The 15,829-nt window shown below is 52.6% G+C and overlaps 1 protein-coding gene across 1 annotated transcript in view; it reads left to right on the top strand.

The window, feature by feature from the left end:
* NGEF (neuronal guanine nucleotide exchange factor) overlaps nucleotides 1-14,475 on the top strand; it is a 51,819-nt gene extending 37,344 nt beyond the window's left edge. The window contains exons 8-17 of the mRNA XM_055816771.1: nucleotides 216-376; nucleotides 598-750; nucleotides 2,702-2,831; nucleotides 3,614-3,688; nucleotides 5,635-5,724; nucleotides 7,406-7,569; nucleotides 8,583-8,738; nucleotides 11,370-11,449; nucleotides 11,897-12,001; nucleotides 12,658-14,475. Of these exons, the coding sequence (XP_055672746.1) occupies nucleotides 216-376; nucleotides 598-750; nucleotides 2,702-2,831; nucleotides 3,614-3,688; nucleotides 5,635-5,724; nucleotides 7,406-7,569; nucleotides 8,583-8,738; nucleotides 11,370-11,449; nucleotides 11,897-12,001; nucleotides 12,658-12,830 (1,287 nt within the window). The 3' untranslated portion in view covers nucleotides 12,831-14,475. The remainder of the gene's footprint in view (nucleotides 1-215; nucleotides 377-597; nucleotides 751-2,701; nucleotides 2,832-3,613; nucleotides 3,689-5,634; nucleotides 5,725-7,405; nucleotides 7,570-8,582; nucleotides 8,739-11,369; nucleotides 11,450-11,896; nucleotides 12,002-12,657) is intronic.
* Nucleotides 14,476-15,829: the final 1,354 nt, after the last annotated feature.

Genomic DNA, 15,829 nt, shown 5'->3' with positions numbered 1-15,829 from the left:
GGTTGAGGGAGGAAATCTTCCCTGTTCAAGTCACTACCCTGTGTAACATGCTGCAAGTGCCATTGTGGGCTTACCTCTCTCCGTACTCGGGGCCTGGAGGGTGGGTGCAAGGTCCATGATTGTGTGCAGCGCCGATGTTCTCATTAACGCTGCGTGTGCCTCGCTGTAAAAGTAGAAGGTGCCTGCTGATTTCCTTCTTTGGGTTTCTCCCCCAGGCCATGTTTGAGCTGGTTACTTCCGAAGCCTCCTATTACAAAAGTCTGAATCTGCTGGTATCTCACTTCATGGAGAACGAACGTCTGAAAAAGATCTTACACCAGTCTGAGGCACACATCCTCTTCTCCAATGTTCTGGATGTCATGGCTGTTAGTGAGCGGTAAGACAACTGCTGCTGGATTTTTGTCCAGCTGAATGGCATCACTTTAGCTAACCTCATTTGTAGAGGGATGGAGGAGCTGACTAGGGGCAGTCTGTTACCCACTGTCTTTTCAAAAAGCCTGTGGACACATTCAGTACTTTGAACCCCAAGGGTTTCTCCCGGGAATTACCTGGGACAGACAGGTCACAATTAATATGAGTGCTGCGTTTCTCATCTAGCTTCCTGTTGGACCTCGAGCAGCGAGTGGAGGAGAATATTGTGATCTCAGATGTGTGCGATATTGTCTACCAGCATACAGTTAATCACTTCTCTGTGTACATCACCTACGTCTCCAACCAGACCTACCAGGAGAGAGCTTACAAGCAGCTTCTGTGAGTTCCATTGCTTGATGCTAAATTATTTTGCAAAATTCGGTAGACCATGGATTTAACTGTAATTTAGATCTTTATGACAAAGGGTTAGATGGAAACAGAATTTCCCATTTCACTGATTTTTCACTGCACCTATAAAAAGAAAACATAACTAAAAGGTTTTATAGTAGGGGTGGGTTGACATAGTATGCAGTTAACATACCAAGTAAGTTCAGAGCCAGCAGTTCCCAGCTGTAGGAAATACTCATGCCATACACAGGGATGCACACTTGTGAAACGCACGTATTTTTAAACTGCAGGTAGAGGCAAGAGATTGAAAGGCCAAGAACGTAATACAGATCTGTGATGACAAGAACAGCCAGTGTTTTTCCCAAACTTCCCAGCCAGGCATTTGACCTTTCCAAAGTTCAGAATTAGGTTTTCTTTCAAAACAACATAATTTTCTTAAAACAAACCAAAAAAAAGCTATTTTCTTCACATACTGATGTTACACACACAGACATTACCTAGGTCTGAGAATATAATGGAAAATACTTTTCCAGTATTTTCCAAGTTTAGCAAGTCTTTTGGTCCAGTAGGAATTTTCTTATGCCAGCTCAAAACAAAGAGTGCCCTACAAGCTTGTCTTTGAGCCGGAGAACTGATTTTTCTTTAGTTACAATGTCCTGGATTCTTTCAGGGCAGCCCACTGCACGTGCTGCACTGTGCTTCCTTCCTGTAGCAGCAGCTGGTTCAGGAGTGTAAGGAGCCCTAATCCTTTCCTTTTGCTGCTCTCCAGCTTTTGAGGCAAACCCCACCACTTTAAGGGGCCTCTTCTGAGCTTGGCCAACTGTTCTTTCCAAAAGGAGGGTACCACAGGGTTTCCTTCAGTCAGAGGTGAGTAATATAGCTGCAGAATATAAACAGTTTGTCTAGAGCCATTAGCTAAACACTCAGAAGCAAAGCAGTAATGAGCTGGATTACTTGAGCCTGAAAGGGACCTGTTGGAGGTATTCCTAGATATGAATTTAGAGGCCAGCATTTTTTTCGTCTGCGGGAGAATATAAAGCAAATTGGAAAGAACAGACTCCCTTCCACAGGCTCCTAGCTAGCACAAGAATTTTGCAGCACTTGGCTGAACTCGAAGCCTGAGGTGTGTCACAGTTCCCCCCATTTGGCTGTCCTGAGCCTGTACCTGAGCACGTAGGTTGTGTGTGGCTCTGGTGAGTCACACCACCGCACAAGTACCTGCTGCAGCAGGGAGAAACACAGTGGCTTCTCCTGAGTGTTGCAAGTCACGCGCAGTGAAGACTGGTTTTGCACAGTTAGCAATCTCTGCATCTGCACAGTTTCTGCTAGCCAGGACTCCAGTAGTGTAGGTCTTCCTCAGGACCCTTCCTGGGGCAGAGGCTGCTCTGTGTGGCTGTGGCCCAGCAATGCCCTCACCTGCTGCAAACACCACCAGGGGTGGCCTGGGCATGGCCTCTGCGCTTCTCAGGCCAGATTATTGATTTTCATTCTCCAGCTAAGCGGCCAGGAGTAGCCAAGTTTGAGCTGTTTTGTGGCTTGTCTTGTTCTTACGACTGTGAATTTCACCTTGTCAGAGAGTTCCAACTGTGTAAAAATATGTAATTATGCCTCTGACTCATCTACTTGGACACACACCCCATTCACACACACCTACGCACGCAGTGTATGCTGCTGAGCTAGATGTGCTAACACATGTGAACACTACCATGGCTTGTACATTAAAAGTCTATTTTTTCCCTCCCCCAACACTATAAATAGTTCTAGATTTAAACTAAAATACACCTAGAAGCACTCAGTCCCTTCCTCCCCTCTTCCCTCTTATTGGGAGAGGCCAGGCAGATGCTGTCTCCGGGATCAAGTTGCTTTTGGGTCACCAGCCACATACCAGAGTCTCAGGCAGGGTAGCACTCAAACCCCTCACTTTCCCTCTCTTTCCTCTCAGCCAGGACAAGCCAGCTTTCCGGGAAGTGATCTCACAGCTAGAGCTGGATCCCAAGTGCAAAGGCCTGTCCTTCTCTTCCTTCCTGATTCTGCCATTTCAAAGGATCACTCGGCTCAAGCTGCTGGTGCAGGTAGAGTTTTGCTCTTCCCTCTTTCCTGAAGGTCTTCTGGATCACTCCTGGAATTTTCCTTCCCAGCAGTTGTGAATGAGATGGCTTAGATACAGCCATGATCAATCCTAGAGCTGGATGAAACCTTTCCACAGTTAGACATTCTCAACAACTATGGAAAAAATATTTCAGTCACGCGTAGACCATCCCCAAATTAGTGTTGAATTTTCCAGACAGCTTTTACTGAGCAAAACAGTTGAGGAGGAACTTTACTGAGCTGCTAGAAGGAGTAGCAATGCTCCATTAACCCAGCTGCCTGATGGTTGTGATGCTGACTCACAGATACATGGTGCAGAAAAGCTGTGGGACATGGAAATGCTCCATGTATAATACCCTGCATCATGGTGCCTTGGACCAGACTGTCAACCATCTTCCTCCTGTGCTTTGCCAGCTTGTCTAAACACTGCTGGAGGAGGTGCTTCTAGGGCTGAGGAACCTGCTCGGTCCCATGTGGTTTTATCCCACTGGGATTACCAATAACACTGCTAGTGCCAGCTCTAACTATTTTTATTTATTCATTTATTTCTATAAAATAGGAGTCTGCCTGCCACATTTCTTTTAGATACAAAGTCACATAGGAACAAGTTTTAATGAGAAAGAGGAACTAAGAGGTGAGAGTCGCTGTACTCTTGTCACCTATCCCGTAATTAGGCTGATGGCCGGAAATAACTTGGAGGTTAGCAAAGACCTTCCTGTGCTGTCAGATTGGGATGAGAGTTAACACAGCCTTTCTTCACCTGCAGAACATTTTGAAGAAAGTGGAGGAGAAATCTGACAGGGAAACCACTGCCCTGGACGCACATAAAGAACTGGAAACGGTAAGTTTGAATGAGCTAACTGAAGGCCATTAAGATTAAACCATCATGCTCATTTTCCCCCTGCAAAGAGACCTACAAATTACATACACTCTTGGAGCTGTCCTTTTGAATCTTGTCACTGTTTCAAAAGTAATTTTTTTTTCTCCTTAAGTCTTCCTTACTTTCAAAGATGGACTAATCTAGCAGCACTTAGATGTCAGTGACGAGGAATCCTTTGCTAACAACAGATATTTATGATTCCGCTGTAGGAAAGGGCAGAGAGAACGTTTTCCCTGGAGGCCTTCAAGAATATAAGTTGTTTTTGCAGCTACCGAAGGTGGTGGATGCCACTGAGACATGTAATGGGCTGCAATAGGCTGTAGAGTACAACGGTGTCAGGTTTCCTCCAATACAGCACACTTCTCCCTCTGACGTAGGGTAACAATTTCTTAACGCTCAAGCCTGCTTTTAGCCCTCTTCCCTGAGGCTGGTAGGTAGGTGTGGTGCTCAGTTGTGCTAGTTACTGCTGTGTACAAGACACCAGGATGGCACTGGGATATTTTCTATCTGGGCTGTTCCTGACCTGATCAGACAGGGCAATCCTACTTCCAGGCTACGTATCTGAATGGTCTGGATGTAGCTGCAGCTATGTGGGCTGGGACAGTGTTTGAACCCTTCTCTGTCAGCAGCTTGGAACATCTCTTGAATGCTGCAGTTCAGTATAAGTATTTGAAGTTGAAAGCTGTGCTAGAACGTTAGCCTGAGGATATGCTCGCAGCTTCCAACTGAAATACTACAACAAAACAGGATCTTGGATTTGCCCTCAACTAGTCTAGGAAGTGTACACTTCGTAGATCGCTAGGGACAAAGATGGAGACCTTAACTATGAAGAATATTCTGTGTTGTTAGTATTTGCAGGATCACTCTTGATGCATTTGGTAGCCAGTTTTTTTTTTTTTTTACATTGGTCAAAAGCCTGAGGAAGGCTGTTCCTGTGGTATGCAGGTGAGTGTAACTGCTGATGGAAGAATGCTCTTTTTATATTCAGCTCTCAGCAACTCACCTGATCAGTTTCATAACTCCCTTTGCATGGTTACTTATCTGTAAGAGTTTAAGTTTAGATGCCTAATGTCCAGCTAGGTACAAGCATCACAACAGAGGTCATCTGGTGCTTATTTTCTCTAGAGGTATCCTATTTGAGAGGTAAGAGCTGATCACCGTTTCAGTTGCTGATGTTCTGGTGAATTCTGAGTAGCAGAAACAGAGCACAAAGTCGAGCTTGTTCTCCAACGTAATTTTTCTACCTAGCCAATTCTCCAGAGAGTTGCTCCTTATGAAACAGGCAGTGGCATCTAGGTTAAGGTCCCTGTAATAGGGTAGTACCTGCACATTGGTTGTGGTTTTTCAGTTGAAAGTTTGTGCTCAGAACACAACTGGGCTCTGTATGATGAACGTCTCTCTCCCTGGGACATTTCATAACCTTGGCATCTAGTGCTGCTTGGCAGAACCGCAGCATTTGCATCTTTGAAATTAAGATCTTTGGCTTCATTCTGTTCTTGAAGATGATACTGCACAAGTACCTTGTTTCAAGTGTTGGGGATGAGCAAGACGAGATACACGGTGTGTCAGAATCTGGAAAATGAGCTGTTCCCTTTGCTGTGCAAGCAGGAATATTGCTTAATGCTGTCTAGTTCAGTAATGAATGCAGCCATCTAACATGCCCTGTGATAGTCAGCTTCCAGCTGTAACATCTAAGTGTTTGGGGGCTTTTTGGTGGGGTTTTCTGGGCGTTTGTTTCTCCCTCGCCCACCCTTTGTCATGTGAATACTGTGCTGGTAGAATAGCTTGGCCAATTCCCGTTACAGCAGGGCACTTACCCTGTCATGGTCAGGCCTGCCTTTGCTGTCCATCGCCACTTACCTGCTTAAGGTAGCAGAGACAAATCTTTCTATTCTCTTTCTTCCCAGGTGGTGAAAGCATGTAATGAAGGTGTCAGGAAGATGAGCCGAACAGAGCAGATGATCAGCATCCAGAAGAAACTGGAATTCAAGATCAAGGTATATGCATAGGCTGGTAACCCATTGCAAACAGAGAACAAACAGCATCCAAGTGTTGTGCACACATACATGGCAGTAGTAACCTAGTTGCATTCCTGTTAGTGAGTGTTCGGTGATGGCCTGGTCCAAAGCCTTTGAAGGAGATGCTGCTGCTGCAGGCACTGCATCTGTGCAGGTGACCTCTGCGCATGCACGCTGCAGAGACCGGGGGCAGCACTGAGGCCAGCGTGTCGTGTGTGTATGCAGATGTGACACACTGGCTTCAAACCGCCTGTGTGCAGTGGGTGGCTCCTGCTCCAGCTCTCAGTTCTGGCTCTTCCCTCTCACCTCTCTTCAAAATGTAGGTCAGCTTTCAGCTATTATTTTACACTACAAATGACATTAAAGAAAGATGAAAGCTACAAAGCAAAACACTTTAAAGCTGGAAAATAACAAAATGAAGTGTGTCCCACCATTTAACTCATCCCTGCATTTATGCATTATGTACATTCTCTAATTACCTGCTCATGATCTATTTTGACTGCACTCAGGGAATGACTGAATCGGTATTTAGGGGTGTCTGATCAGATCTTTTAATATATGCCATGAAATTCCAGTGCTGAATATAAAGTTGCCAATTCTTTTACTGAGTGCTCTGGAGGTGCTTCTCAGATCTGCCTGCTTCACAAACTTTAAGGAGCATATTTCGCTTCCCAGCAACATTTTTATGTACCTGAACAACCAAAGTAAAAAAAATGAGATCGTTTGTATGGAAAGCCACACTGGGCGACCAAGAATTTGATTTTTCCAGAGCATTTTACCAGTGTGTCAGGGCTAGATCACAGTCCACAGGACAGCACTAGACCAGGGTAGCTACAAGGCTGCCTTCATCTCTTGTAAAGCTGAGGCTATAATGACAGGCAGGAGCTGGTTCGTCCCTGGAACAGGTCTACCTTGGGCACTGGCACAGGCAGGGCTTCTCCGGTGAAAAAGAGTGCAAGAGTATGGAAAGAAAGAAGGATTGTGCCACCGTGCATGTGGCAAACACAGTGAGGGAGTGAAGGTGGGAAGAGTAGCAGTTACTCAGATGTTTTCTCGTATTTCAGTCGTTTGACTGGAAGCATGCTGTTCTAATATAAGATGTGCTTTGTCCTGGGCTGCTTGTTTTTAACACAGTGTGTGGTAAAACTCTAGCAGAAGTGCTGTTGTGGCTGCATGGGGCAGTATCTCCACCCAGATGGGACAGACCCAACCAGCGAGAACCTGATTAACCTGTTTTTTTTGTAGCCAAAAGGCCAAATACATGTTTTTGAAAGTCTGTCTCCCCGGCCAGAAAGGCTCAGCCCAGGTGATGAGACATGGGATCTCCCAGAGACAGATCAGGCTGTGCAGGGTGTAGCCTGGTGTTTAAATCCAGCACTTGGCACTCCAGCATTGCCATCCTTGAGTGTTTGCTCATTCTTGGGCCCCTGCCGTGTCCCTGTCTGAGTTCTGTTACACTCTTTGTGAGGCTGCAGCATGGGTGGCAGAGCACACTGCCCGCTCTGCGCAAGCCCTGCTCCAACCTCTGCAGTCCAGCCTGTGGTGATGGGAGCTCACCACCCTTCCTTTCGCACCTCTTCTTGTTTTCAGCATCTTGACTGCGTAAGCCCATGGGGTTTTGCTGCTCTCCTCATCTTTGCCATCTTTTCCTCACTTGTAGTCTGTGCCCATCATCTCTCACTCCCGCTGGCTGCTGAAGCAGGGGGAACTGCAGCAAATGAATGGTCCAAAGACATCACGAACGCTTCGCACCAAGAAACTCTTCAGAGAAATCTACTTGTTCCTTTTCAATGATCTGCTAGTAATTTGCCGGCAAATTCCTGGGTGAGTGCAAAATTCTGCTGGTACGCAGGGCACTTCGTGAGTCCTGTTTGCCCCTGGGTTTATCCAAGCTGTGATGCTGTGCCCTCATCCTGTCCCCCAGGCACAGGGAGGGCATCCTGACCTGACTGGTACACCTCCTTCGGCAGTCACCTTGCCTCTGTGCACAGTTGACTATTCAGGGGTGGCACAGGTCTCCAGCCCAGATTGCCCAGGAGGGTAAGGAGCATGTATCAACCAGTTTCTGCAGAGTGGCAATGAGTGACATCAGCTCGTGGGCTGACCCAGGAGGTCTGTCTTCCTGTCAAGAAGTGATTTTTGAGTCATCGCTGCCTGAAGAACAGCTCAGATTTAGTCAGTTGAACTTGTAAGAAAGCAGGCTGGAAAGATCTGCGCAGCAGGGAGGGGTATAAATTTAGGCCTGAGGCTAGCGGTTATATTTGACATGGTGTAACCTGCCTCAGGAGGAGAATGTCATCGTGCTTAGGACTAGGTCTTGTGCAACTAGACACTAGTGAAATACAGCAGCACAGATGGGTCCTAGAGAACAGCGTGTTCTTTGTAGCATTAACTAGACTCACCGGTAGGGAGCATCTTGCCTGTCCAACATTTCTAATAAACATGTCGCCGCAGTGTCTGTATGCCTGGAAATATTTTGCTTCTGTGGCAGCTTGTGTCCAGAAAACACAGAGGCATTTTACAAATAGGAATGAATTAAGCCTCACAGTCCCCTTTGAGGGAGCACTGTCTGCATTTTGTACACAGGGAGCTCAGACAGAGCAAGGAGCTTGTTCTAGGCCGTGCGGGATGGCTAGGGCAGAGCAAGGCGAGGGTTTCTTGCTTTGCAGTGGGTTTTCATAACCACCCGCTCATCCCTTCCCACAGCAGGGCATCTTTTTTCCTCCTGCCGTGCAGCGGTTCCTGGTCTGTGTCCTCCGTACAGTTCTGGGTGGCTGAAGCCGAAGTCTCCTGGGATAACTGCAGTTTTTCCTAATCTCCTCTCTAACCTCTCCCAGGGACAAGTATCAAGTGTTTGACTCTGCTCCCCGGGGGCTTCTTCGGGTAGAGGAGTTAGAAGATCAGGGGCAGAGCTTGGCCAACGTCTTCATCTTGAGGCTGCTGGAGAATGCAGATGACCGGGAGGCCAGCTACATGCTGAAGGCATCATCCCAGTGAGTACAAGTCACCCCACCAGTGCTCAGCTGGGCTCTCCCCCTACACCCAGGCAGGGGCAGCACCTTGTCTGCGTGGGGAGCAGCTCTCCGGGCTTACCAGGGTCAGGCAGGCAGAGATCCCACTGCTGCAGCTGGGCTGGCCCTACAAGCCCCTCTGCCCAGCATTGCTCTCCCGAAGCCACTTTTGTCCTCTCCTACGGAAACGCACTGGTGAACTAGGCAGATTTCTCTCCTGTATGGTGTATTTGTAGCATCCAGAGTGAAGAATGGACAGGCACTTTGCACTCTGGGACAGAGAGGTCAGAAACCAGCCCCAGCACAGGAGCTCAACTGATTTACAGCCTGCAGCACATGCAGAAAGAAAAAGCAAGCAGGATGTACACTGCGCACGCTCCAGCAGTTCAGCTGGCTCACTCACCAAGATCGACTGCCTGACCAGGCCTGTGGAGCCAAGTGGCTCCTGCTTGTAGGCAAAGGTGGGAGAAGAGGGCGCTTCCTCAGCGCCTTCCACAGCTGATGCCGATCTTGCACAGCCCTTCTGTTACTCGGGGCCTCCTTGTCTCCCTGGATACAGGTTTTTTTGGCTCACTGATTTTTCACTTCAGGCTCCAGCAAGCTCAGACTGGGCAAATGATTCAGTTGCACTAACACAGACCTGATTGTTTCGGAGCTCGGGGCCCACCTTTCTCATTGACCCAAGCCTTACCAGGCCCACATTTTCTAGGCACAGCATCTGGGCTATCATAGGTGTACACATACCACTAGCTAAACAGCTACAAGGGATGACATGCACCCCCAGCTTGATGCTCCTTTGCTGTTAGTAGGCCAGCATTCAGCATCCACATCCCTTAATGAACACCAGCCGCAGCGGGGACCATGTCCTGCTGCAGCCCCAGGGACTGCACCCTGACCCCCCCAGTGCAGTGCAGCACCAGCGTCAGGAAGACAAACCCTCGGCACAGCGAGCAACTGCACTTTCTCTCCAGCCACGTGACTGCAGCTTTACTGTACTGAAAATAGAGATGTCAGTCACATTATGCAGGGCAAACGCACATTTGACGTCTGTGAGACTTTGCTGTGCAGAGAATGATAAACCAGGCCAGGGTTTGCCTCAGCTCAGGGGAGGCAATTGCAGTTCTGTGCTTTTGCATCCTGTCCCATCTTCTAGATGGCCACAGTGAGCGTGTGATCCAGCACATGGCTTGCCAACAGCTCTTGTGTGCTGAAATGTGATGTAGCAACTGCTGAAGGCTACTGTTCCAGAGCTGCAGGGATGATTGGGGCAGTACTGGCACAAACTAGAAAACTGAAGACTTAGAAGAGCTAAGTGGGTGCCAAACAGAGACTGCTGCATCTGTTCCACAGCTCTTGCAAGCGTTGCCTAGCTCTGAACCCATATAGCAATGATGACCTGCGTGGTGGCAGCTTGCAGCTTCTGCCCTGGGTGGGCTCTGCCAGGAGCTGACAGTACATTTAGCCGTGGCTGGTCTCAGGGGCAGGACTGGAGCACAGGCAGGCCCCTCGCAGGCTTGAGAGGAGCTGGGGGCTGGGGGCTAGCTCCAAATAGCCCTGCAAGGAGCTGCGTGGAAGGCCAGTCTGCAAACAGAAGCATGGCAAGAGCTTTGGGTTGATGTCTGTGTGCCAGCCCCTCAGTGCACAGGGCCCTCATCCTGCACGTCTTTGTGGTGTGAGGGGCTGCACTCGACCTGCAGCTGCTTTCCCTGGTCCTTAGCTTCACACGTCAGCCTTGAAACACAAGGTATTCTCAGCCCTGCAGATCAGCCTGCCAGCACTTGTCCTTCACATCTCCCTTTTAGGCCTCTCTTCTCCCAGAAGACACTCTGGTGGCTTTAGATGTGTGTCAAGTTCAGGCATTAAAACTACCGTCTGAGAAGGTGGAAGGCTCTGGCTCCCTCGGGGCTGGCAGCACAGCTGGTCCTCCAGGCAGGAGCTGGAGCCTGTGAAGATGAGCTGCCCCGTTTCCATGATCCCTCAAGGGAGCGCCAGGCCTGGGGCTTCTCCAGCACCTGGGAAGTCTTCACCCTCTTGCTGCAGGCCCAGGTTTTGCCTAACAGCTTGCTGGATCTGGTGACGTGTTCACACGGGTCTCTCCTCTCATCCTCTGCCAAGCGAGCGGTACCCTTCGTATGCTGCAATGTTTGTCTGCAAGCGAATTAATCAGCTCTGCCCTTTAAGTGTTCCCGTACAGCAGCTGCAGGAATAAATGGTTCCTCTAAGTGCTTTTCTCCAGGAAAAACTGTTCCTATTGACCCGGCCCAGCCAGGAGCTGCCTTTGCTGGTTAGAGCTGAGAGAATGCCGGGCCCCCCACCCTGCTGCTGCCTCTCTGAAGCTGTGCTGCTCCCACAAGGGAGATCCTGCTGCTTGTGGGGGCAGCCAGCCTGGTGGCCCTGCAGCATGTGTGACATCCCAACCAGTGTGTGCAAGAGGGAGGCTCAGCATTACTAGTGAGCCCAGGGCCCGGGGGGGGGGGGGGGGGGGGGGGGGGGGAGGGCAGGCAGGAAAGGGCTGTGAAAGAAGGAATTAGGAGCCCAGGGCTGGCTGGCAGGGGAGCTGGGGTCCCTGTGACTGTCTCGTGCTCACAGCCTTGGTTTGTGTCCCCTATCCAGGAGTGAAATGAAACGCTGGATGATTTCACTGGCCCCAAACCGGAGAACCAAGTTTGTTTCATTTACATCCAGACTTGTTGGTAAGAGACACAGCATGGGAGTCAGGAGCTCTTCACCCTACCCCAGGGCGCCTTATTCTGCCCTGAGCTCAGTCCAGTCCCAGGCCTGGGGCCTCTGCTGAAGCTGAACCCTCTCCCTGGGCTCCCTTTGTGTTTCCACCTTTGATGCCCACTTGTCTCTGGGCCTGGCCCTGACCTTGCTCCCCTCCAACGTGGGCTGGGCTGCACCAGCACTCTCCCTCCCACCAAAGCTGCTCACGGGTGGCACTGTGGTGGTGATGTGCACCTGGCTCCCATGCCCACAGAGATGCTCCCCCAGTCCCTGGGGCACCCCTTGGCCTCTGCAGGGTTTCTTACCAGGCCAGAGGGGCCATTTGCAGAGCCTGCGGTGCTCCGCCCACCTGAGCTGTGCTGTGCAGCGGGCTCCATTCCCGGCCTGGCCCTCACTCTCGCCCTGTTCCCTGGCAGACTGCCCGCAGATCCAGTGTGTCCACCCATACGTGGCCCAGCAGCCAGACGAGCTGTCCTTAGAACTGGCTGACGTCCTCAACATCTTGGACAAGACAGATGATGGTACGGGGGACGGGATGGGGATGGGCCGGGAGTCCGTGTGGAAGCGTGGGCATTGCTCTAGGCAGGCGGCTGCCGAGCAGCCAGGAGGAGCCCTCTGGCTAAGGAGAGACCCTGGCATTAGCGTCACAGCCAAGAGGGCTCACAGCAGGAGGAGGGAGTTACAGCTTCCTCCTAACACCTGGCAAATCCAGGTTGTCCTGAGCTGTGGCAGCATTGACACAGCCACCCTGGCACTAGCTGTCGGCCATGGCAGGGCTGGCATGGCCACCCCAGATGTAACCCAGAGCTATTCTTACCTTGATGATGCTTTGCAGCCACCTGGTCCTGGTGTGTGGTGCACACTTGCAGCTGGTGGACTCTCGCATTGGGTATCTGCTGGGGATCGCTCCTGTAGCATCAGAGGCAGTGGAAGGCACTCAGTGGCAGCAACGCCTGCTTTCTGCTGGCAACCCTTGAGCCAGCTGTCCACACACAATGCTGCTCAGGCGAGCAGGCCTCCTTGGCTAGACTGACAAACTGGGTCCGCCCCAGCACAGGGCTCTGAGCAGCTTCCAGAGAGCACTGCCAGCTCCGCAGGCTCTTCCTAGCACAACCGTCCCAGTACAGGAGCAAGGGCCAGGCCTTCCCCATTTATGCCTGTCTCTGTCTCTGTTCAGGCTGGATATTTGGGGAGCGTCTTCACGACCAGGAGAGGGGCTGGTTCCCCAGTTCTATGGGGGAGGAGATCCTGAACCCCAAAATCCGAGCCCAGAACTTGAAGGAGTGTTTCCGGGTGCACAAGTCGGATGACAGTCAGAGAAGGAAACTGGGCAGCAGAAACCGCCAATGACCGCTGGTGTCACCGAGCGCCTGCATTGCCTCTGGGAGAGGAGCAGAGGACAGAGACTGGCAGCTGGGAGGATGGGACAGTGGTGCTGTGGGCCACGGTGCAGGACCTGGTGCGCTGGACCAGGAACCTGTCAACTAACAGATTGCAGTTCCTGGGCTTCCCGTGGCACTGATCCTTTCCTGGAGATCAATGCTTCCAGCTGGCTAAAATAACCCCTTCCAGGTGTTCTGTAAAGCCCCAAAGAGCACGAGCCAAACGGGCACAGCCCAAAGGCCACCGGGTGGCAGCCAGCTGACCCCTGTTCCCCGCGTGCTAGCTGGGGCTGGCTCAGGACACGTGGGGCAGCATGACCGTTGCCCAGTTTGAACACTCCCAGCTCATCGCTACCTTTCAAGTTTGGGGCGCTCCTGAAGCGGCATCTTACAGGGTTGAAACTGAAGCAGAGGAGCTGTTTTACCGCCTCTCACACAGCCCGGCGGCACCAGGCTGGGATAAGCCCCAGGAGCTCCAGCTCCCCAGTCCTGCTGTGAAGCCGCTGGGCCCATTCCCATGGGCAGACCCTCGATCTGCTTCCAGTCAAGCGCTCCAAGATGCTCCATACCAGCCCTGCTCCACCAGCAGCCCAGCCTCGCCAGCCCTGGCCCACATCTCTGACCACCTGATGGCCTCGAAGCACGTCGGGGCCCTGCCCCGTGGCGCACCCGTCTTTCACAGCCAGCATCCCTCCGCAGAGCTGCTGCAGAAGCCTTTCCTGGCTGAGCCAGCACTCACGGTCTCCGCTGCTCCCTGCTGCCGAGGCACAGAGAAAGGTGTCCGTGCCAGCGTGTCCCCGCACACCACCACGTACCACGGGAGCACCAGCAGAGCCAGGCTGCCGTGCAGCAGGCAACTGACCTTACCCCAGGAGCTGTTGTCCCGTGTGCTGTGGGAGGCCCAGCGATCGCTGCCTGCATGCTTGTAACCCATGCCACCCAGCTGCACGTGCAACCTGCACGCGCAAACCCCCTGTACAGGCTCACCTCAGTGTATATACGCAAATCCTCTGTCGCCAGCAGAGCCAGATCGTCACTCCTTCCAGCTGTGGCACTGAGCATCGCATGAAGCCCAGGGCGCAGCACCAAAACCAGCCAGGGGACAGGCCCATAACAGCCGCCTGTTGTTCAACAGTCTCACTCTGAACAGTCCCACACATGGCCGCAGCCGAGGGGCTCTTAGCTACAGGGTGGTCCCGGGCTGCAGCCAGCATCCATCAGGGAAATCAGTTATTTGGCATCTTCCCGTAACGCTGCAAAGAAGGGTCTGCCAGGCGCTGTGCCTGCGCTGCTGTGCGCTCCGACAGTACCGTGGTTGTGCTCAAAAAGGTGACAGAGAGCAGCTGCCTGCCAACGGAGCCACGCACCAGCCATGCGCGGCGCGGAGGAGGGCGGCCATGCCGATGGCAGTGTGGGGAGCAGGCAGGCTGCCGGGGAGCTGCTGGAGGGGGACTGTGGAGCGCTGCGCTGGAGCTGTCCTTGGGCCGCGCGAGGCCCAGGTTACACACGGGGTGTGTGGTGAATAGCCAGACCCAGCCGAGGGAGGGCCGGGGCTGTGGTCAGGGCTGTCCGTACTGTCACCGCAGCCCTGGGACAGCCAGTCCAGTCAGCCCTGCACCCCTCAGACCCAGCTCAATGCCACCATATTAGCGTGACAATAGCCAGCAGGGCTGATCCCCCCGGCCCCCTATAGCAGCCCAGGGACAAGGCCCGGAGCAGCTCGCAGCAGCCGGAGGCTCCTGGCCACCTGCCAGCACCCAGCCCAGAGCTGGGGACCAGGAGGGGACCACAGCCTCCAGCCTGGTGTAGCAGGCTCATTTAACGGGGACACCCCAACTTGCCCCCCCCCAGCAGCACCCCCCAGTCAGCTTTCTGAGTACAACCAAACCCCCAGCTCAGGGCCCAGACCCTGCAGCAGCCACAGGTTTTCTACCACAGAGGAGCTCCAGCTCGAGGAAGTCCTTAAAATTACCTGAGAAATCACCACACCCCAGCTCCTGCAGGTTTGCAGCGCAGCAGCTGGCCCAGCGCCGGGATGTCTCCCATAGCATGGAAATGCTCCCTTACCCACCAGGATCAGCCGTTTCGTTAGTGGAGGGACTCACCCAGGTTTCCCAGCGCCAGGATACTGGTTCCTCGCTGCGTTTCTCCAGGCAAAAAGGGGCTCGGGACTGCCCTGCAGCGTCCCACCACCCACCAAAGCCCTGGGACTCGCTCTGGCCCCTCTGGCTCTGTTGTGACTTTTTAGGACTCCAAACCCTTGGCACAGGCTGTGCCGTTTTCAGGCACCAAGTGGCATCCAGTGTTATTTCCTCAGACCCAGCCCTGCACGCCTCCGTTCCAGTGGTCTCAAGTGTTGTACAGGGCCAGGCCTGGGGCCCATGAGCATGGGCTGGAGCCCTCCCAGCCCCCACCGGGCTGCCTCAGCAAACTGAGGGGAACTTCTTGTTGTCTCGTTTTTCCGTGTGATGAAATGTAGCTGAGCGAGCCAGCGCCAAAGCAACGCGCGTGCATCTTCTTCCTCCCACCCTGCCGACCGCGTGCCTCCTCCCCAGCCCCCCCACCGCGGTGCAATTGGCAGGGGGCAGCTGGCCCAAACACAGGGGGTGGAAGTGGGGCTGAACGTGAACATGGGGTGGGGTAGAGACTGGAGAAGTATTGGGGTGGTTGGTTTACACCAACTGAACAACCCTTCGCACAGGCAGCCCTGCAAGGTGATGCCCAGCACCATTACCGCCACCCATGCTACACCAAGAGGGCCGGTGCCCGCTCAGTGCCACAGGTCCCTCCTGCCTGCGGGGGAACGCAGCCAGCTGTGGTCCAGCTGCCAGGGCTGCGTGCACCCAGAGATCCACACGCTAAGAGCAAAGAGCACTCTGGGGTGCAGCTTTGCTGCCCAGGGCAGAGGCTGGGGTGCCCCTTACCACAGCAGCAACGGGATTCCTCCCCAGGGGGCCCGGGGCAGAC

Source organism: Falco peregrinus, chromosome 12 (genome assembly GCF_023634155.1).
Source record: "Falco peregrinus isolate bFalPer1 chromosome 12, bFalPer1.pri, whole genome shotgun sequence".
Taxonomy (NCBI): Eukaryota; Metazoa; Chordata; class Aves; order Falconiformes; family Falconidae; genus Falco; species Falco peregrinus.
This window is presented reverse-complemented; position numbering and strand designations above follow the sequence as displayed.